The sequence below is a fragment of the Psittacula echo genome (genome assembly GCF_963264785.1).
Source record: "Psittacula echo genome assembly, chromosome: 17".
Lineage (NCBI taxonomy): Eukaryota > Metazoa > Chordata > Aves > Psittaciformes > Psittacidae > Psittacula > Psittacula echo.
The window spans coordinates 4,536,508-4,558,102 of NC_137753.1; the positions used below are offsets into that span (position 1 = coordinate 4,536,508).

At 48.8% G+C, this 21,595-nt stretch overlaps 1 protein-coding gene across 1 annotated transcript; it reads left to right on the forward strand.

The window, feature by feature from the left end:
* Window positions 1–5,725: 5,725 nt before the first annotated feature.
* Window positions 5,726–15,481, forward strand: GPR157 (G protein-coupled receptor 157; the record flags this gene model as incomplete). The annotated part of the gene is made up of 4 exons (XM_080631228.1): window positions 5,726–6,102; window positions 11,937–12,150; window positions 14,617–14,811; window positions 15,260–15,481. The coding sequence occupies 4 exons, from the start codon at window positions 5,726–5,728 to the stop codon at window positions 15,479–15,481; spliced, it is 1,008 nt and encodes a 335-aa protein (XP_080487354.1).
* Between the last annotated feature and the right edge of the window lie 6,114 nt (window positions 15,482–21,595).

A 21,595-nucleotide genomic window follows, 5' to 3' on the forward strand; every position in this document is an offset into this window, starting at 1 on the left:
GAAGGAATAGCCCATATCAATCCCCTAATTTAAATATGAAATGAAAAGCTATCCTAATGCTTGGTGCCTGCTTCAATCCATTCATTGTGCTGGCTTGATTCCAGCACTGTCACTAATTGCATCCAGCCTGCAGAAAAATTCTCATTGCTCAGGGCTTTTTTGAGAGCTGCTGGCTTGAATTCTTGTGTGATCTCTGCAGCCTGACTGCACATTCTTCATGCTGATGGAAAAGTGCTTAAAATGAGTAAGCATCTCTACTTGCACAAAGAAAAGCCATCGGGCTTGTTCAGCAGATCCAGCATAGGGCTCTGCAGTAGGTGATGTGTGTCCTGTTTCAGCAGCTGTGTACACACGCTCTGTTCTGGTTCTAGTGCGCTGGGGATGGAACGTGAAAGATGGCATAAACTCCAGGGGTATCTTGATCCAGGGGTTTTCACAGTTACGCTTGCCTCTGGGCTGCTCTTCTATCCCAATGCTGAGCCTGCCAAGAGCTGTATATTTGTTACTCTAAGAGTTGCCTGTCACGTTGGCCTGGTTAAAGAAAAGGGGTCTGAGTATTTCAGTCTCTAAGGAATCATGAGCCAGGTTGCAGTAACAGCTAACATGCCAAAGTTAGTACCCAGACACCGAAGCAGACCTGCCTGCCTTGGAGGGCATTCTTTTATGTTACTTTTGAACAGCTGAGGGATGGGAAGCAGAATGGTGGGTATTAATATAGAAGTAGCTGCATCAGGGAAAAGCACAGTATTTGGTCTTGCGTAATAAAGATAAGATGGAATTCATGCAGCATATGGTAATTCGGGAGGACTTAGAATGAATTTAGTTACAGGGCTTATTTTGAGTTAGCATGAGGCAGCTTCACTTCAGTAGTACTTTACCAATGTCAGCTTTTATTGCATCTGTATTTGTTATTTTCCACACAGGAAGTCAGGGAAAGAGCCAGTGAGTACCTTTACAGCTCCAGATTACTGTATTGGCTCTATGTACCTCTACATGTATTGCAATTTTGCTTCAGAAAGACTGTTCTGTCTGTAATGTGGCCTCCCACTGGGCCAAACTTCCAGCATCGCTTTGCATGTGAATGTCAGATTGCTTCTTTTCAGCTTGATAGCACATAGTTGTATGTGTTAACAGAGCTGTCTTGACCCCAGTGCTTGCCAAATAAAACCTTTCAAAGCTGAAAACTCTGTTTCTGAGAAGAAAAGCCACATGAGAGTCGCTCTGAGTTGCTCTCACCTATTGAAGTGACTGCCTTGTTGCTCAGTGTTCTTAGTAGATACATAGGGAATGTGTTTCCTTGTGGGTTTTGCTTTGATTGATTCTTCTAAATCCAGTTGAAGTTGTTGTCTGGAGGGGGTAGCTGCTGAGAAGGCTGTCAGTGATCATTTCAGTGTCTTGAGCAGCCCTATGTGTCTTTCATTAATGCTCGATTGGAAGCTGTTTGTGTTAGTGTCTAACCAAACAGAATGGATGGGGTTAATAAAATCAAAGGATTAGGCCCTTAATCTGTGCCAGGACTGCTAGAAATGTAGGTTTGCTCTTTTTTTTTCTCTTCTGTCACATGCTGGAAAAACAACAAAGCACAAACATGAGGATTTTGGCCTCACTCAAAGCCTTCCCTTAACCATGTTTCCCTGGCTCCCTTTCAGCTGATGCAGTGAACCTAAGGATCAGGTGATGACTTAGGAAAATGGTCTTTTGGAAACAAAGAGCTCAGGTGCTGGTAGAGCTTTTGGGTGGCTGGTTTTATTGTGGTACAGTTCCACAGCTAGGCTTATGATTCCAGAGAATCAGGTTTGTTAACTACTGAGTAGATGTTCTCATATATGCATAGCGCCTTGCCACTGGCCAGACCATGCAGAAGACCTGTGTCAGTGGAAGGATATACACAATGCATTTAACTTTGCATTCCTCTGAGAAGGGTAGGAGTTGGGTATCTTATTGTTCCCAGGCTGAGCCTGAGAAGCGAATGAGTACGAGAAAGAGTTGTACTGATTTCCTTGAGAGGAATTGCATGGTGATGTGAAAACTAAACCGTTAAAGGGGTTTTGCCCAAACTGAGCATCTAATGGCTGATTCTTTAAATATCTTCTGGTTATGTCAGGACACATCTACCTTTTTTATGGGTGCAATGAAGTTTTTTTCCAGGCTCCTACTTGAAAATACTGCCTGAGCTATGGGCATGGTGCAGGGATGGGTAAAGGTGACCACGATACATCTGCTGGTGTTAGAGCCGTCTGCCTTCATCAGAGATATGGCAGAGAAGTGCTGGTTAAGATCAGGACAATGGTGACTGGGAAAAATATTACTGCCTGGAACAGCAGTGACCTCTTGTGGGTAGGGAAGATGGGTGGTGATGCTGGAGTCAGGGGCTATTGTGATTGCCTTCAAGTGAATATGGAAAGGGAGCTCGGATTCTCTTGAGTGGGTATCAGAAACAAGCAGCTAGAAATAGTGCTCAGTCTGGTCTTCCTTGCCTGTAGATGTGTGTCAGAAAGCTCCTTTAGTAGTTGGTGAGATGAATTCCAAGTCAGGAAAAAGACTTTCTGTGTCTTTCCACCAAACACCAGGTTGCTTCTCCTCCCTGTGCTGTGAGAGCATCTGAAGGTGAATGGAGCTAGCTGCTTCAGAGTGAAAACTGAAGGCTTTGACTTCCCTGAGCTGCACACAGCGCTGCCTTTGAACTGTCATGTATCTTTGGGCAGTTTCCAGGTATTTCTATTCTCTGGACAGTTGCAGATCCCATGGGACAGAAGGTAGGAATGTATATTTGAGAGCTGCACTACTGCCCTGCAATAGGAAGGTAACAATATCAAGGTAACAGGAATGCCGCAGAGCTGCTGGGTGGTGATGTCTGGCGCATGCAGGTGTCAAGAAAATGCAAGGTAGTGGGAATCTTTAAGATGTTTTCTGCTTTTTATTCCTCTTTTTGGAAGCATTAACTCTTGATACCTGTCCTTCTGCTCAGGGGTGTCTTCTGTGTGTAAATTTACCATATCCCTGTTTCTAGACAGTAGAGGAAGATCCAGCAGAAGATGCTGTGCCAGGCCTATTTCTGAGTGCTAAGGGAAAGCTACATCTCACTTGTTGATTTCCACAACACAGGATAACCTGACAGACTACTTCCTTTTAGAACTGGAAAGAAGGGGAATATCTGAATCACGAGTTAGTGGAAATGCAAATTCTGTGTTTCTCTTAGCTCACTGTCTTACAACACTTATTTAAACTGTGTTTTAGAGTCACATCCGTCACCCCAAAATAGAAGTAATAATGAAAAGCCAGGCTATTTGGTGGTTTGTCTGGATCTTTGTGAGAGGCATGAGTGTGCTGTGCTACGAAGTGGGGAAAAAGGAAACCAAAGGGAACACAGCCTTGACAAAACTTCCTCTCGTGTTTTTGGGGGGTCAGATGGTAGCTAAAGAAAGCCTGGAATAATGATTAAAACCAGCCATTAGTGTCAGATTGAGTTCAGGGGAAATGCAAGTTGCTGCAACTTCCTTTTCCTACGCAGAACATGCAGAGGGCATCAGGCTCCAAAATAAACTGCTTCTAAATGTAAAAGCCTGCTTGGCTGAGTGGTAAAGGTCAGAAGGAGACACGGAAAGATGTTGTTTCCAAAGGGAGTAACGTCCAGAGCAAATGACAGATGCATCCAGGTGAGCAAGAAGCAGGACACCAAGCCTGGATGTAGCTGGGACTTGAGGATTTGGAAAGCTCTGAAGTCCTCGCTAGCAGCTTCTTGGAAAGGTGTTGGTGTGTGAGTTGTCCTTAGTGGTGATGCCTGGAGCAGCCACAGGGAGTTTGGATGGCAGCTGTAAGAGGGCTCATTTGTGAGGGGCTCACAGCGCTGCCCCTTGCCGCCCCTTTTGTGCTGTGCTGAAACTGGCTTAAATCAATGTGATAACAAGCTGGAAAGGCTTCATTCAGAGCCGGCACCCAATGGAGGAGCCAAGGCAGAGCTGGATGCGAGTGAAAAGCTCTCTGTGAACTGCCACAGTGGGTGTGAAGACTTGTCCTGACAAACTGATGTATCCCCAGGGACTCCCAGGGCTCCTTAGGGAACTGGATTTGAACTTAGAAGTGAAAACCAGATGAAGAAAATGGAAAGCTTAAGGAGGCAGTGGAACTGGCTGCAGGGTTTGAGTGCAGCCATGCCGTAGAGCGGTGGAAGATACTGCTGCATGGAAAAAGGGGGAAAACTGCTCTTAAACCCAACTAGCAGGATGTGGCCTTCTTCTACATCCAATAGGAATGTGGGTTTATTTTTGCCCTTGTTTTTCTCCAGTGAAGTAGCAATAGTACAAAAATGGTTTAATTAAATAGTAGTTATGCTGCAAAACTTGTGAAATGCTGTGTTCTAAAGACAGGACTCAAAGGAAGTGATCTCAAATGAGAAGAACCCCTTCTCAACTTGGTAGATGGGAATGTGAAACTGAAGGGGCAGCACAGCTAAAAGTAATATGCAAAACCTGAGTGATTTCTGGAGTTTCCTCAAAGGTCTTTCCATCAGATGTGTTTTCTAGGCTGTGTTCGATGGCTTCAGGTGCTGAGAGGAGCTTGGGCGGGGGATAAAGTGCCTGGGTTTACAGCTCAGAATAAACCTTGTTAAAACCCGGGCTCAGCAGGGCTCTTTTGTGGCAGCTAGGAAATGATTGAGCTGTTGAAGAGACCAAGACACCTGAAACAATAACAATCCCCTTTGGAAACTGAGCCCATCGCTCCACATCAAAGGTGTAAGGTAGGAGTTGTCTGTGCGGAAGCCAGCGAAATATCAGGCAAGTCAGACAAGCAAACAAGGAGATGCTTTCAGCTTGGAAGTTGAAGAGGGGAGAAAAAAGGCACTTCCTTAGCAGCAGTAATGTGAGATGTGTTTAACGCGGTGGTGAACGCTTTGTTGTGTCTGCTTACCGGTTTCTGCCTCACAGGTTGCAGGATGGGGCAGGAGTCGGCGCTGGGTGCTTCAAAGGGATGGGGAAGGTAAAGATGGTACTGGGGCCACCTCGGGAGGGTGAGGTATCGATACCCTGATCTGGGTATCTGTATGTATCTGCACATGAACGGCTCAAACTGGGGTCTGCGCTGTTGAGTTCTGCCTTGGAAAGGGGAGTGTTGTGCGCCCTCCTTCAGGACGTAGAATCACGTAACGGTTTGTGTTGGAGAGGACCTTAAAGCTCATCCGGTTCCAACCCCTGCCACGGGCAGGGACCCCTTCCACTGGAGCAGCTTGTTCCAAGCCCCTGTGTCCAACCTGGCCTTGAACACTGCCAGGGATGGGGCAGCCACAGCTTCTCTGGGCACCCTGTGCCTCAGCGCCCTCAGGAGCGGCTTTTAGGAGCCAGCAGTGAAAAAGAGCTTCAATTTGTGCCGCGGCTCCTGGCCCGGGCTGCAGCGGGGCCTGCGGGGGCGCGAGTGTTTGTAACTTAAAGGAAACAGAGGTGTTCCCAGGGCTCCGTCGTTCCCAGCCCTGTCCCAGCGGATCCCCGCCAGCCGCAGGGATTCCCGCAGGCTGGGGGGGGGGCCGGGCCCGGCGCTCACATGACGGCGGGGGGGGGACGGACAAGCCCCGCTCCCGCCCCGGCCCCCGGCTTCCCCGCTCCTCGTCCCTCCCTCCCTCCCTCCCGCCGCTCCCTGGCACAGTGCTCCCGGGCCGGGCTGTCCCGGCGCAGCGCGGTGCTGCCGCCGCTCCTTCCTCCTCCTCCTCCTCCCCTTGCGCCCTGTCCCCGGCATGCCCGCGCCGCTGCCCCCCACCGAGCTGTACGCCTCGGAGCGGGTGGTCGTGCTGCTGTCCTGCGTCCTGTCCTTCCTGGGCTCCAGCCTCCTCGTGTGCACCCATGCGCTGTGGCCCGAGCTGCGGACGCGGCCCCGCCAGCTCCTGCTCTACCTGTCGCTGGCGGATCTCCTCTCGGCTCTCTCGTACTTCTATGGGGTGCTGCGGGACTTCGACGGGACCTCGTGGGACTGCGTGCTCCAGGGTGCCCTGTCCACCTTCTCCAACACCAGCTCCTTCTTCTGGACCATGGCCATTGCTGTCTACCTCTACATCACCATTGTGAGGGGCTCGCCCACCGGCACAAGCTTGCTCTGCTGCTTTCATGTCATGAGGTGGGTGCTGCTCCTATGAGGGTATGAGATGTGGACCCCACAATCTCTCACTGAACCCTCTGTGATGAAGTGCTTGGATGGATGCTGGGGTCACCTGCTCTTCCTTTAAGGCTAGTCTGCCACTCTCAAGTTCCCTATAAACAGGGGGTTTGCTGTCTTTTATCCACCCTGCTTAATGTCCCCCTCCCTGGGTAAAGAAATGAGATGTAGAAGAGATAAAAGTGTTTTGCTTAAGGTCGCATAGAATAATCTCTGGCAAGATAGAACCACTCTAAACACCCTGGCTTCTGCTTTCCTTCTACAATCTGCTCTTACATCCTAGAAATAGTATCATGGATCTGGTGTTTGCAATACCTGCCTGCTGCTGCCAGAATTCCTGGATCTGAGCTCTGTTTCCCGGGATCCTGACTTCCCAGTGTCAGCCTGGTCCGTTGATCCCCTTTCCCCAGGCTGGTTGCTATAACTCAATACACCTAGTAGGAGAATGCGGTCTGCGAGGCAGGAGGCTGCTAGTAAAGCACGCTGAAGGTTGTTTTGGCAGGTTTGAAGGCAAGGCAAACCAGACCACAATGCAGCTTTATATCCAAGGTTTCTGCTCTTCAGCAAGCTGTTTTTTCCACATCGTGTTCAGTAAAAGCTTTCATTATGCAATTGGAGCTTGGGGAATCATGTGCTACCTCCACGCTGAGCAAAACAGTGATCCTTTAGTCCTCTGAGCTGCAAGAAATGGTGAGAGGAGTGATGCAAGGAGAAAACAATCAGGGCAAGTGCTGAGGTTTCTCTGGTTTCTTAGGCAAATATTTGTTAGCTTTAATTTTCAAGCAGCATCATTTGGGAGATGATTGAATTAGAGCTGAGTCCATGTAAAGGTGGACCACAAAAAGACATGAAGGCGAAGTGTGAATCAGGAGGAGCCTGATTCCTGCCATACCTGTTCTACTTGCTGCTTGACAGCAGTGTCTGTGTGTGAGGCGACTGCACATTTGGGAACACCGAGCTACCGGTGAAGTGAAATAAGATGCAGTGAGACGGTGGCGTTTGTTATGCTCTATCAAGTGAATAGAGTTGCACTATAGGAGCTATGGAGAGGATGGAGTGCCTGTAAAGAGCCACATTTTGCTTAAGGAACAGAAAAAAGGAGTCTGAGCTCTTTGTGGGGATGCTGTCTACAGGCTCCATCAAAGAGTTGATTCAAATCTTGCTTGTTTGTGATTTTCCTATCTGCTAATCTCCTGTTGTGTGGCCTTTGTCTGTGCTTTAACTTCTCCATCTGGTTTAAGGCTTCTCAGCCTCATCATCTGCAATGTGCGGAGAGAAATGGGCACGATCACTGAAATAATGTTGGCTGCAATCTGTGCACTCTTAAAAGTGGGAGATTGCTTTAACCCCGTGATAGGGAGGAAGGAAGTGTTCAACTGAACTTCCTCTGGGGCAATTTGCTAGGCTTATTTTCAGGTCTTTGCAGTAGAAATAAAGTGCCATGTTCTGCTCTTGGTATTGATCAGCTCCACTTGCCCTGTCTAAGGGGCATTAGAGACAGTGCTCACCGAAGCCCCGTTGCTGGGTGGTTCTTCACAGCTGACTCCCATTCTGTGCAAAGCCAGTGTTTAAAGCTTCTTCTCGCTTTATGACCTGCATGAAGAGCCAAACAAGTGAAGACCTGTTCTCTGCCCATCCCCTCGTGACACATCTTCCTTCTTTCCTTCTCTGTACTTTAATCATTACCTGAGAACTCAGTCATAAAACCTGATTCTGGGCATGATGCTTGGAGATGGCTCCTTACACTTTTCAGTGCTTCAAAGTCCTACTGGCTACCTGGGCTGCTCTTAGCCTGGAATTCCTCTAATACCATGCACATAGGAACTGCTGCAACTGATAGGAAAAGATTGTAGCGCATGCATTCAGTGCGGTAGGTAGGTGAGACCTGGCTATGGCAGCAGGAAAGGTGGCAAAGGATGGATGACTTAAGGATTTGAAGGTGTTTCCAGTATTTTTGTCTAGACAAGAACCTGGGATTCCCTCCTCCTTGCTTCATAGGTTGCTAATGTCATCATGCAGTGACCATTGAGTCGTTCCAAGACACTTCTGGAAGGGATTCAAGGCAGGATGGAGCTGAAATGCATGTTTCCTATTCTTCACAAGTAGTTACTCATGAGGGGCAAGTGTTGGTGAAGCTGAATACTTCTTTAGTGTTGAGTAAAACCAGAGACTGCTCTTTAGCCAAGTGGAGCAACTAAATATACATTGGAAGTCAGTACCTGAAGTTTTGTTTTTAGGGAAATTAGGATGCCACACTGGATCAAACCTGCCGAACGGGTTTGTTCCTTGTGGTAACACATCCACCTAGTCTACTGCTGCAGTAGAGAGCTACAGGCTCTGTTTTGGCTTTAAACATGTTGAGCTCAGATGAGCTTTGAAAACAGGCCTACAGTTAGCTTTGGAAATATTGATGTGGTTGTGAGGTGTAAGTGCTGGTATCCAGAACCTCAATTTCCAAGCTTTCTCATTGCCTCTGGATTTCTAAATATCAAGTAGCATTTAGCTGTGTAATGGTCATCTTTGCTGTGAGAGCAGCTCATCCAAAGTAGGGGTGAGGATGCACCAGAACCCACGTAGGGATTGTGTCTTGCTTTGTTTTTGATAGCATTTGCTATTGCTTTCAGCCTCTGAAGTATTTGCCTTTAATGGTCAGGCTATGCAGGCAGTTATAGGTATATATGTGCTTACTTAGGTATTTCACTTAAATATGCTTATATATACATGTATAACCATGCCTATACTTACATGCATATCAATGGGCTACTTGGGAATCCTTTCATGTTCTACTGTACTTACTGTACACCTGAGTCCTCAGTGCACTGCCTCGTGCATGGCTGTGCCAGTGCTGACTTTCAGAACTGGACCTGTGTCCCTACATAAGAAATTTGCTCTGCCTTTAGCGTTTCATTTACAGAAGCTTTTGGGTCAGGCAAACCAAAGGGTGAGCTCCTCCCCATGCCTTAGCTTTTAAGTGCTTGCCTGCTTCTCTGGGAGGAGTCTCTGTTGGTACCCGGAAGCTGTTTCATGGTTAGGGGTCAAAAATTACGTTGGAGCAGCGTGGGTCTGGAGTTCTGCTCCCAATGCACTCAAAGCTCTGCCCTGAAACTGGCTGCTATATCCAGAAGCCTGATTTTTGTCTCTTTACAGGGTAATAATCCCCATCCCAGAAGGAGTTGCCTGCAGGCTGCCTGGTCGGATGCATGGATTCTTGTCCAACCTGTGCAGGCAGGCGACAGCAAATCTCCCCTGTCTGTAAGAGCCTCTGGGGGGAAGAAAACACAGCAGCAGTGCAGCATAAATCAAAGTGTGCTATTAAGCAATCTGACCCAGGCACACTGAGGGCAAGAAAGCCAACACAGCTTGAGCTGTCCGCTGCTATAGTTGAAGGGTCCTTGTCTTGCCTTGTATAAATGCATCCTTGGTGTTAATAGAATCATTTAGGTTGGAAAAGACCTTTAAGATCATCAAGTCCAATTGGTGCCAACATGGAAAGATGGGCTGAGTTGCATGTGTTTTTATTAATAGATTGCTGGGGGCTGTATTAGGGAAATAAGTGCTGCCTTAGAGATGGGATTGCCAGCCTCTTTACAGAGATACAAGCAATCTTCCCTTCTTTCCTTCACTGATTGTGCTTAGATCCAAGCGTGCTTTTGGGATGCCCAGATTATACAACTGCACTGCCTTTGGGGTGCTCAGCAAAATTCCTCTCTCTTTTTGTTATCCTGGATCCTTTTTACCCCAGTCTTGACGTATGCCTTGGGTCTGAAATATGCTGATTGTTCTGCTGATGGGTGTAAAGCACTGGTATTTCCCAGCCTTTGGGAATCTGTCATTTAGGGGTTCTGAAGAATAACCAAACCACCACTCTCAGTTCTCTTTTCCAGTTATCCAAAATAGAGCTGAAGAACTCCACTGCAATGCCTGACTGGTTTCTAGCTTCTAACTTCACTCTGAGCTTGTAATCCCTTGTCCCCAGTGCTGGTTGTGCCATCGGATCCCAATACACCGTTCCAGTGAAAATTAGCCTGACGCGTGGCAGTTTGCTTCCACATTCTTCCTTTTACTGGCTAGATGTGTGAGGATTTGAAGCCCCTTGCCTGGTGGTCTGCTCTATCCTGCTGCAGCCTCTCTCATTGTGCCTGTTCATACTTACACACTGGTCTCTTTTATCTCCATGCACAGCAATTTGACCTGGTTTTATCTTCTCATATAATTCCCTCAGTTGCAGGTTGCTGTAGGCAAATTAGGTTCTTAATACACTTCCTTTTTCTTGGTGCTGGCCTCCCTTGTGCTCGTGTGCCTTCATATGGTTTCTTTAAGGAAGTGCCAGTTCTCTTGAATTCTTTTAGTGGTCACTTGTTCCAAGCACACTGAAAGGTGAATGTCAGTGCATTTGTGCTGCTTGTTTGCAGGCAAACCACCATTTTCTACCAAGATGAGCCTTCAGTTGTGCAGGAACTTCCATGGTGGTGGTGTCTGGAATGATTGCAGAAAGCCTGCTCTGATAATAGCAAGGGGAGGGCTTCCTGCAGCAGAACCGTCCTTAAATAACAGCGCTGGTTTGGATTAGCACTGGCTGTTCTGACCTGAACACTGAGACAAGATGTTCTAACCGTGCTAAAAGGCTGACTCTGGTGGGGGTTTTTACAGCGCTGTATTTGTATTTGGGGTGGTTTTATGAGTCGGTGAACTCAGACATCATTTCAGAGCAGGAAACGGGGCATTTCTGAAACCTCTCATGGGATTAGCTGTGATTTTGCTGTTGGGCTGTGGCATTTCAGACAATCTGAGCAACAACTGCTCTCTGCCTGCATAGTCTGCAGCATTGAGACTGGGTTTAGGAGGAAGATCCTTTCCATGCAGCTGCTCCAGGCTGACAGTGAAAGGCAAGTGTGAACCAGGAAGGTAATGGGAGCAATACAGTAATGGCTTTGTTGCCTTAGCATCTGCAGAGGCCCCGAGGGTTGTGCTGGGGGCCCAGTGAGCACTTTGTAAAGCATTTGTGCTTGTTGAAGGAATATCCCTTGTCCCACTTAAAGCTCCACTGCTCCTTCCCCTGGGGATGAACACGGGAAGGGCAGGTGATGCATCCCGCTGGATGCAGGGCAGGGTTTCAGGTGTGGGGTAATGGGTGCTTGCACATCCCAGGCCTGTAAAGCCCTGGCTATGAAGAGCACCCAGGAAGGGGCTGAGTGGGATTTCTCAGTTGTTCCTCATAGGATTTTGTGGGCAGCCCAAGCTGCCGACTGGTTTGATTCATGAACGTCAAAGGGTATTTTTCTCCTAAATGCTTCCCTATATTTGCTTCTGCTGTCAAGAGAGAAGCCAAAGGCAAAACACGGCTCCAGACAATGTGGCACGGCTCCTCCTTGCTTTCTTGGCTTGTTGCTGTTATTGCCAGCGCTTTCCCTTGGGAAGAAACCTGCCCTTGGTCCTTCAGAAGTTATCCTTGATTAACCCCTTATTTAAAACCAAGCCCCACTGATGGGATTGAGCTGGGGATTTCTGTGTGTGCTGGCTCTTTGTGTGAAGTCTCCCTTAGGAATGAGTGTGGGATTTGGTTGCCTGTGGTCTGAAAGCTCTGGATCAGCCTCATTGCTCATGAATGGCTGGGTCCCACAGGATGGTCACATCGTAAGATGCTCTGCTGTTGTCACATCCTCAACCTCCCCTGTATCCGGGAGAGAGCATCTGATGGAGAACCCCTTGGTCCGTCCCCTGCTTCCCCTGAGGTGTGGAGGGACTGAAGGGAGCTTGTTCTTGGCATAACCTTGCTCTTCGTGTTCTTTCCTCAGCTGGGGAATCCCCCTTGGCATTACAGTGGCGGCTGTTGCTCTGAAGAAGATTGGCTACGACGCCTCCAACGTTTCTGTGGGCTGGTGCTGGGTCAACTTGGATGCAGAGGACCGGGTCCTGTGGATGCTGCTAACGGGGAAAGTGTGGGAGATACTGGCCTATGTGACTTTGCCAGTGCTCTACCTCCTCATCAAGAAGCACATTAACAGAGCGGTGAGTACTGTGCTGCTTTGAGCTTGCTGTGTGATTCTGGCCTCCCATGCTCTGAAGATTTCCCTTCGTGTTTAGCAGCTCCACAGGCAGGAATTGCTTCAAGCACCGCTGAATGCACCCAGCGCTGGGGGAGAAGCAGCTCACATGATTGAGCAGCCTCCAGCATCGCTGCAGAGACTTAGCACAGGAACCTGAAAGCCTTTGGAAAACTTGCAGGGGTTATGGAATGCACAGGAGTGAAATGTAAGGATTGGAACAGGCTATGAGGGACAAAAGTCAGCTTCAATCAGTCGTCCACTTGCACCAACCCTGCTATTAGCGTATGGCTGTATCTAACCTCAGTCAGTTTAGGATCTCTAACGATGGTTTTAATATCTGTTTTGTCCTAGCAGCATGAAGCACCATGTGGGAGTCTGGGCGCTACATAGCTTTGGGCATTATATAGCTTTAAGCACTATATGCACACACAATACAGGAAGACACCCTGTCTAGGGGAGTTTCAGACTCCAGAGGCTTATTTGCTGCTGTTCCTTGTGAACACAAAGGATCCAGGCATTTAGGACATTAGAGAAATCAGGGTTGATGGTGGCAGGAGGAGATGCATCCAGAGATGCCTTTCCCTTTAACTTGTATTAGGGGGGAAAGCCCCCACACATCTGGATGGACATCCTGGAGAGCACCGCCCCTGCAAACCTGCTTGCTGTGCTGCAGCCATAGGGACAAACACGAGTCCTAAGGGTCCCCGAAAGGGGCGTTGAGAAGGGTTTGCTTGTGCCTGTCACCACCTGACACACATGGGCCGGGACACTGTGTTCCAGAGCTGTCAAAGATAGCAGCGTGACTGCAGGGAAACCTGACCTGCACCTGGCCACGCTCGGCCTCCTGCTCTGCCAGGGATTCCATCATGCCCGGCTCAGCCTTCCCTGCTCCAGCCATGAGCCTCTCACATGGTGCTGAGCGCAGGCAGTTGTCTCCAAGCATGGGGTCTGAGGGCTGAAGCAGCCGCACACAGCGCTTACGGAGTGGAGCATCTCCCTTATAGATGGTTTGGGTTGAAGGGAGATGCTTAAAGCTCATCCAGCTCCAACCCCTGCCACGGGCAGGGACCCCTTCCACTGGAGCAGCTTGCTCCAAGCCCCTGTGTCCAACCTGGCCTTGAATCGTCAGCCTGGCCTATTCTGATCACTAGGAATTCTGCCAAGCCTGGGAGCCTGCTTACTGAGTCCTTTTGTTGGCAGGAGGTCTCCCACTTCCAAGGAAGAGCACCAGAGAGCCAGGGCTGGGTTTGGGCTGTGTGAACACTACGAATTGCTGAAGTGGGGTTTGCAGTAGTGCAGTCCAAGAGGGAGGAGGAATGATGGCAGTAGCTGTCATGGGGGACATGTGCAGGAGGCTTTCCAAATGGAAAAGACCATACGGGAATGGATGGCACTGAAAGCCCCCGGAAGGGTTTGGTTCAGGTCACTGAATCCCTGCAGTGTTGTTGCACAGCTCTGTTCTGGAGGAAGGAAAGTGCCAGGACTGGGAGTACTGGGGTGAAGGAGAATGCTGTGCATGGAAGCTGTGTGTGCTCTGTAGCCCTGGTGGGAGGGGGAATGGTTTTCTGCAGGTCAGCTATGCTGAGATTTCATCCCTTCACCCCCATTAACACCCTGATACTCGTCATTGTGTGTCCCAGCACCCGCTCTCTGTGCTGTGTTGACCTGCTCTCCCCATCCAGGAGTCTGAGAGCATCCAATGGTTTCTACCATAGGAAGGTCTCATGGGCCTTACACCTTCAGCCACGGTGCTCCAGGCCACAGATCCCTGCATTGCACTGATATAGAGAGGTATTGCTGGCTTGTTCAGATCTATGAAAGCCAATTGCTAACAGAATATGGTCAGAAATTCGGGCAACAAACGGAAGGATTGGTTCACATGGGCGTAAATTCCTTGTGGAACTTGCTGGCTGTGGTGAAGACTCAGGAGTTTGAGAAGGATGAGCCAGACTGCTCCCAAAATATATTTATATCTAATCTCTCTATCGCTATCGCTCTATCACTATCGCTATCTCTACATCTATATCTATATCTACATCTATCTCTACATCTATATCTATATATCTATATCATCTATATCTATATATTGCTGGCCCAGAAAAACTGTTTTCTGGAGCACCACATACTTTATTCTTCCACAGTGAAAAGCTGGTTTCTTGGTAACTCCATAGTGATGTTTGTTAATACAAAGCTTTAGTGAGATTCTGATAAGTGCCGGATATCCTTTGTTTGCCACTCTTTGCCTTCAGCAGGAATGTTTGCATTAGCAAGGGCAGAATGTGGCTAAAAGCTGGTGCTCAGAAGTGTGTCCCTGTTAACTTCCCATGAGATGCAGAGATTTCGTTTGCTTTGGAAAGGGTCCCTGGAGCTGAATGTCCAATGTAGCTTTTTGTTCATGTTTTTGTCTCTCTCCCACCCTCCACGGAAGCACGCAGCTCTCTCAGAATATCGCCCCATTCTCTCAAGAGCACCTGCATTTCAGCCCCAGACTTCCATAGCAGATAAGAAGTTGATTCTCATCCCTGTCATCTTTATCATCCTCCGCATCTGGAGCACTGTGCGCTTCATTCTGACCCTCTGTAACTCCCCTGCAGTGCAAAATTCAGTCCTGGTTGTCCTGCATGTAAGTATTTGCCAGGAAATGCGTTGGAAGGAGGATCTGGGAGGGAGATGAGGCTTTGTTGCTCTTAATACCGTTTTTGTAGCGGCAGGATGCAGCACGTACTGACTGATGCTGTTTGGCAAGCGCTGGTCGGGATGCTCAGGAACAGCTATTTCAGCAGCATCTAGTGGCTACAGGCAATAACTGCAGTAGGAGTTGGTATAAATGCTTGTAGGAAAAGCGGGCTCAGATCAGAGATGCTGAATATCCATCCTTCAGCAGGGGCTGTAGAACCCCCCAGTTGGTCTGCTTTTGGGTGCGAGGTTGATCTTTCTGGACCTATTCTTCTCACTTAGGTGGCAGCCGCTGTCAGCTGGGCAGTGCTGTAGCTGGTCTGATGCTGTGTTTGCTCTTCTCTGGGGGGTACCTATAGGAGCAGCGCTGGTGAATTCCTCTCTTGCCCTTGCAGGGAATTGGGAACACGTTCCAAGGAGGTGCCAACTGCATCATGTTTGTCCTGTGCACACGGGTGGTCCGGGCTCGGCTCTTCTCCTACGTTTGCTGCTGTCGCTCTGATGAATTGGATTGGCCTCTGAGGCGATCAAACAGCAACTGGCAGTGCCCAGAGCCCCCCAAGAACAAGGATGTGCCAGGCTCTGAGAGGAGCAAACCCCTGCTCTCCAGCACCTGAGCCCGGGCTGCCTGCATCTCGGGGCTGATTCTTCTTTATTGGTAAAAACCCAGTGTGAGTCTTTCCTCCTGCCCTGCCTTGGTGATAGGAGGGGTAGGGAACAGCCAGCAGCAAGCACTTGACAGAGAGGTGGGTTTCTGCCTTGGGGATCCCTGTCTGGCTCCCCAGCAGTTCCCCATCATGCTCCTTTGGGGTGAAACCATTTATAGAACTGAGCCATCCCCCTCCATGTGAGCCGGGGCAGTGCCTGTTACTCAAGCCTGTAAAATGAGGAAATGGGCTGCAGTGGTGTCTGGCCCACAAGGACAGGACACCAGTGGCAATACAAGACGAGTTAGTGTCTCCTTTTGATGTCAAATACCAGGCACGCGTGTGTTTCTTCAGTGCTGCACAGGATTTAGTGCCCCAAGTGTTCCCCATAAGGTAATGCAATCCCTGCTCCTGACCACTGTGGAAAGAAAACAGAGGATAAGGGATTCAACCAAGCTTATGTAGAAGATCTATAGGGGCAAAAACTTGACAGCAGCCCTCCGTCATTTCACGTACAAGACAGGACGCTGATGTCCCTGCATTGGTGCAGGTGTGTAAGCACAGAACTGGTTCTTGTTCTCCCAGAGCACGAATTTTCCCCCTAAAAAAGGAATTTTAAATGAATTGACAGTGCTTTTCCATTTGTATAGCGCGTTCTTGCAGCAAGAACAGAGCCTCATGAGCTCTGTCTAACAGCATCAGGGCAGTTAAATGATACAGCCATCCCATGGGACTATAGGCAGAGGCAAGTCCTGTTATTTCCTGCATTGAAGACTTAGCATTAACTCTATTATTATCTTAAATACATTAAGCCCCTTGCACACTGTTTGAACATGGGAAGGTGGAGTCCTCAAAAGCTCATTGGCCCATTTCATGGGGCTGTAAAGGGGCTCCACGCCTCATCATCCCTGGACTCTAGCAAGGGTAGATGCAAGCACCTTATTTCTGGCGTAGACGGCTTCAGGAGGGTTTGGTTTTCCTTTCAAAAGGCTGTTTTAAACCTCTAAACGCTGAGCAGAGACCTTGGGAGCTTGACCTCAGGTTCATCTCCCATGGCTTGGAAAGAGGAGCTGTGTTTGAAACTTGCAGGCTCATAAACCTTGACTTCTCTGAGGCTCAGATTTGTGCTGTGTTCAGTGCTTTGGTGCCAGCCCTGAAGAGAGGAAGTGAAATTGTCACCAACCGAAGGGAAAACAAAGCAAAGCACCGCAAATACACACGCACATGCTCCAAAAGAAAGGAAAACAAGGCTGAGGTTGGAGTACCCGGCTGTGATTTAGGAACGGGCCCATCCTGCCTGTTCTTAGCTGCTGCTTGAGCTAAATGATGGATTTTAACTGTGCTTCCTTCCGGGCAGGTGCGGGATCATCCCAGAGTCCCACAGAGGGAGCTCAAGCCTGGGGAGAAGCATGGCTGGAGTGGCTGAGCAAAGGGAAGAGGTCCTGCTCCTCCTCGGCATTGGACACCAGCTGCTTTGGTCTTGAACTTTGCTCAGGGTCCCCTGGAAGACACCGCTTGGCTCCAACTTCCTGGTTCTGTTCCCTCCTCCACCATAAATCTGACATTTGTTCGGGGTTTTGCTTTTCTGTCTGACAAGGCAAATGTGCTGTGAGCTGCTGGGTGAACCATAGCACGGTGACAAGGCAGCTGAGTAGCTGCTGAATAGGACTGTTCTGGGCATGGATTTCAGTCCTGATCCATGAGGTCTTCCAGGGAGCTGCAGCCTGGCTCCTGCTCCTCACTTGACTGTGGACAACAGCATGCAAACATGTTTGTGTTGTGGTGGTGATGGGTAGCTCCTCTTGATGGTTTATTCCTCCTCCTTGGTGAACAGGGGTTGTCATCCTCAGGGTTTACGGTGGCAGCGTGGTTACTGCCTCCAGAGAAGATCTGAGCTCTGCAGCTCCCCTTGGTGCTCAGGGATATGTGGCTGTACGCCCCAGCCTCCAGCAAGGTCAGCCGTCACCGGTGGCTGGACGGTACCTGGTGCCTGTGCCTCAGTCTGTTCTGGCTTTGGGAGTGATGTAGCGGAGCTGGGGAGGGATGGGGATCTGTTTGCTCTTTGGAGATAGCGTTTGACCTTACTTACAGCTCCTCACTGGCTTGGTTTTTAAGGATTTTCTCCAACTTTTACAAAATAAAGTTGTATTTCCTTACCAAGCTGTTGTTCAAGCACGTTGTGATGGGGCTCAGCACCTTGGGCAACTTGGATGAGAAGCTGTTGCAAGATCTTCCTTCAGGTTTCTTTTATGTCTACCTTAAGGACTAAGGAAGGCAAACATCTTCCACCTATTTGTAGATCTGTTTCTCTTCCTGTCTTTTATGTGTATATTTCTTCTTAGTCCAAGTTACCTTCCAAAAGCAGGGAAAGCTGTGCATGCATGCATGCCCTTGTTCACTCCCCAGGCACGAGTTGGTTAGAAGGTGGTGAGCTCAGCCCTCACTGATACATGCTATCAGGAGTAGTATACTACTTATCAGTACTGTTGATACTGATTCGTTGCAAAATCCTGCTCTCATTTTCTTCCCTTCTGCCTAAGAACTGAGTCTGAATTGTGCCACGTGGTTCCTGAGTGCTAGGAGTGACCCAAGATGGTTCTTCCCAAGAACTGAATCTGTGCCGGATGATTCCTGGGGCTCTAGGAGTGAACAAGGCTCTGTAGTACGGGAGGATTGGGGCAGTGTTGGTTTTACTTTACAACCTCAAAGCTGTGTTTAATGAACCATGTATTTGTAAGGAAAGATTAAATCTTCCTGCTGCTAAAGAGGAGAACATCTTAGGTGATGTCTGGTTGTGCCACTGTAATAATCTCTTCCCATCATAAAGAGCAGTTACAGAGATAACACAGAGTACTCTAATGCTGCCAAACCTAATGTTTGTATTTAGGGTTGCATAATACAAGTGACTCCTGCTGCTCCAAGGCGGTGACAATGTCTGTCGTGCTCCACTGAATTCCAAGTGTCTTGTATGCTTTACCCTGTAGGGAACCACAGAAATCAGTGCGGAGTGGCAAGAGCTGGCTAAAGGCAGGTCTTGGCTGTGCCTGTCCTGCATAGGAAAATGAACCCAGTAAGGTGTGAGAGGGCAGGGTGGGTATTTGGACAGTCAGGTGCTCCCGTTGAAGAAGGTGCACATGGAGATTTAATATCCAAGCATTCCAACCTTTCCTCAAATGTCTTGTGGGTCTCACAACCCTGCCTAAAGAGACAGGCCCACAGTTCCCAAACCAACTTGTCAGAGCATGGCAGGGCAAGGGTACTGAGCTGTCTGATCCTTTGGGGTTTATTCTGGGGATGGGTCTGGGTGGCTGAGATGGTCCTAGAGGGCAGCAATGGAAAAGGAAGGAGGTTGGCAGAACACTACCTAGCGTTGTCCTTGTGCGGTGAAAACAGGGTCTCATTTACTACTCGGTTCCAGAGCCTCATGGCTGCTACTGTTTACATGCAGCGTGCGCTTGTTTATCCAGCAATCCCCTTTCCTATTGCTGGGGGAACAGGCTGCCTTATCCACCTCTTGCTTGTTTAGCTTGGAAGCCTTTTATGCAGCTGATAAAGCAGTATCTGTATCTGCCTTATTTGTAGGCAAATAATGTGTAACTTAAACTATGGTTTCACCTTGAGGCCCCAGTTGTAGCTCAGCGCTGCATGTAGGTTTTGAATTGGCCTTGACTGAACATGCAATTCCTTCCCAAAATGGAGGTGAAAGGGCTGCTAATGGCACTCTTTTGGCCATGTACTGTGGGATGTGTCCTAATAAGTCTCCTTATCAGAGCATTGCAATCAGCACGCTGCAGTGTGTCCAGCTCCTATCTAACCATCACTTTTCTATAGCTCACTGCTGATGTTCTCCAGCCGATTCAGTGTCCTGGTAACCAGGAATCCCCTCTTAACTGTTCTTGCCAAAGAATCGGGGTTTCACAGGATCCAGCCTTGAGCACAGACAATTGGACTGAGTCTAAACAGTTCCCTGCACACGTGCATGGGAGCCCTTACCATGTGGTGAACAAGCGCAAAGCAGAGAAGACACAGACCGGAGTTAATGTCTTAAGGTAAATGCACTCCGAGGTGAGGAGCAGATGTAAGAAGCTTAACATAGAGCTGAGGTTGAAAACGTGCTTGGATAATACCTGTAGCATTGGCTCTTCTGTTACTGGCTCTATTCTTCGCCCAGGTCCAGCAGGATCTCAGCTCTTGAAGGTTTTCTATTCCTGCAATTGCTTTGACAGTGTAAGAAGGAGTTCGTTCACCATCCTGCCTCCCTTCATTGATCTCTTCCAAGATCATCCAGTGCCAATTACTACCTTATGGGTGGTGTTACCAGATTCTTCCTGTGGCATGCAAATCTTGAAGCCATTCCGCTGCCATAAGCAAATATTTACTCTGGTGAAGGATTTCTGATGGCAAACACCCGTGTCCTGTTCCATTTCTCTGTGTGTCAAGATTATCCCTTCAAGGTCAGGAAAAGGGTTTAAACACATGATAGAGATAGATAGAGAGTTCTCCTTCCTTGTAATTACAGAGTATGAAAATGGCTGATACTCAGTAATTACTCTGGTCATTCTGCCAAGAACTCTCATCGGAGTGATGCTGTCTTTAAAGTACGGGAATTCCATGTAAGGAATTTGTCCTGCTCTCAATGTCCACACCCCTTGCTTTCCATTTTCCCTTTTCTCGCCAAAGAGCTGTGAAGGCGAGAACTAAAGCAGTTACTGAGTGAGCTATGGCCTGTCCCATTTGTGTTGGGGTGCTTTGAGCAGTGTTTGAAGGCAGCATGGGAAAAGCTGAGCTTGGAGCATCTTGGTTAGTGCCAGCTAGCTCCATCCTCCCAGTGGGAATGCAGAGGAAGATGAGCTACGGGTGAAATGAATGTTGAGTTCTGTTTAGCTAAGGCACCATGTGGTAGTGGGAACCGAGCAGCAGGAGTGATTCCTGAAAGGCTCAGGGGTGTTCTTGAGGTGTGATCCGCTGTCAAGATATCCCAGCAAACGTCGTCCTTGGGGATAACAAAGTGCAATAGAAGCCAAATACACTAAAACCCAAATGACAACAAATGTAAGGACTCAGTTCCACTGCCCTGAAAGCACCAAGGCTCCGTTCCCCTTTCTGTTTTTAGCACAGGATGCTTTCACCTGGAGGAAGGGAGGCTGCAGCCAGTCAAAGAATGTGTGCAAGGCACATGGACAACTGGCTGCTAAAGATAGATGGGCCAATAATAGCGAGGTTTGGCTCCACTCTCTCCAGCTGCTGGAGCTATCTGTGAACTTTGCATTTCTCTGATACACTCTGGAAACTTCAGTCAATCATTAACCAGGTCCTGTACTGTTCAAAGTACTCCCAGGGGGTAACACTAAGCCTGCAACACGTGGCGTACCTGGCATCAGAGGGAAAGGAGCTAATGTGCTTTGGTGGGAAAGCTGTGTTCTGTGCGCTGTCAAAAACAAACCTGAGGGGAAGAACCTGTTCTCTGTGCACTGCAAAAGTGCCCTGAGCAAGCTGGTCTGCAAGGGAGGACAACAAGGAGTATTCTGGCTCAAGGGCAGATGTGCAGTTGAAGGCTGCAGAAGGGTTAATGCAGGCTGATGCTGTGGCCCATGGCAAACATCCTCTCTGTTGCCAGGAGCTCCATAGAATGCCCCATTTTCCATGTCGCAAGGATTGCCAGGCAGCCTCTCCACAGCTGCAGCAGCTCTATTGCTCTGGACTTGTCTGTGTATATATAGCCGCAGGAAACAGCTCGTTCAGCTGCTTTTGCAATAGGTCTGCCCCTTTGGTGGGGCAGAGGAGCCTGTTTCGCTGCAGGCAGGCAGGACATCTGTCTTGAGCCAGGGTCTGGCAGCAGAATATCTGACCCAACAGCGACGGGCTCGAGCGAGGAGAAAGAAAGAGAAGTCACGAGGGAGTCACGCAGAGGAAGGGAATGACCAGAGAAGAGCAACAACTCACTTCAGCTGCGAGAGCCTGCCTTTGATTGGGTGTTATCTGCGAAGTCAGAGGGGGATTGTCTGCGCAAGGCGTTCCTCTCCTCTTCCTGGTCTGTTTGGGCTATAAAAGCCCGCGCTCGGTGGCCGTGCTTCAAACACCAAA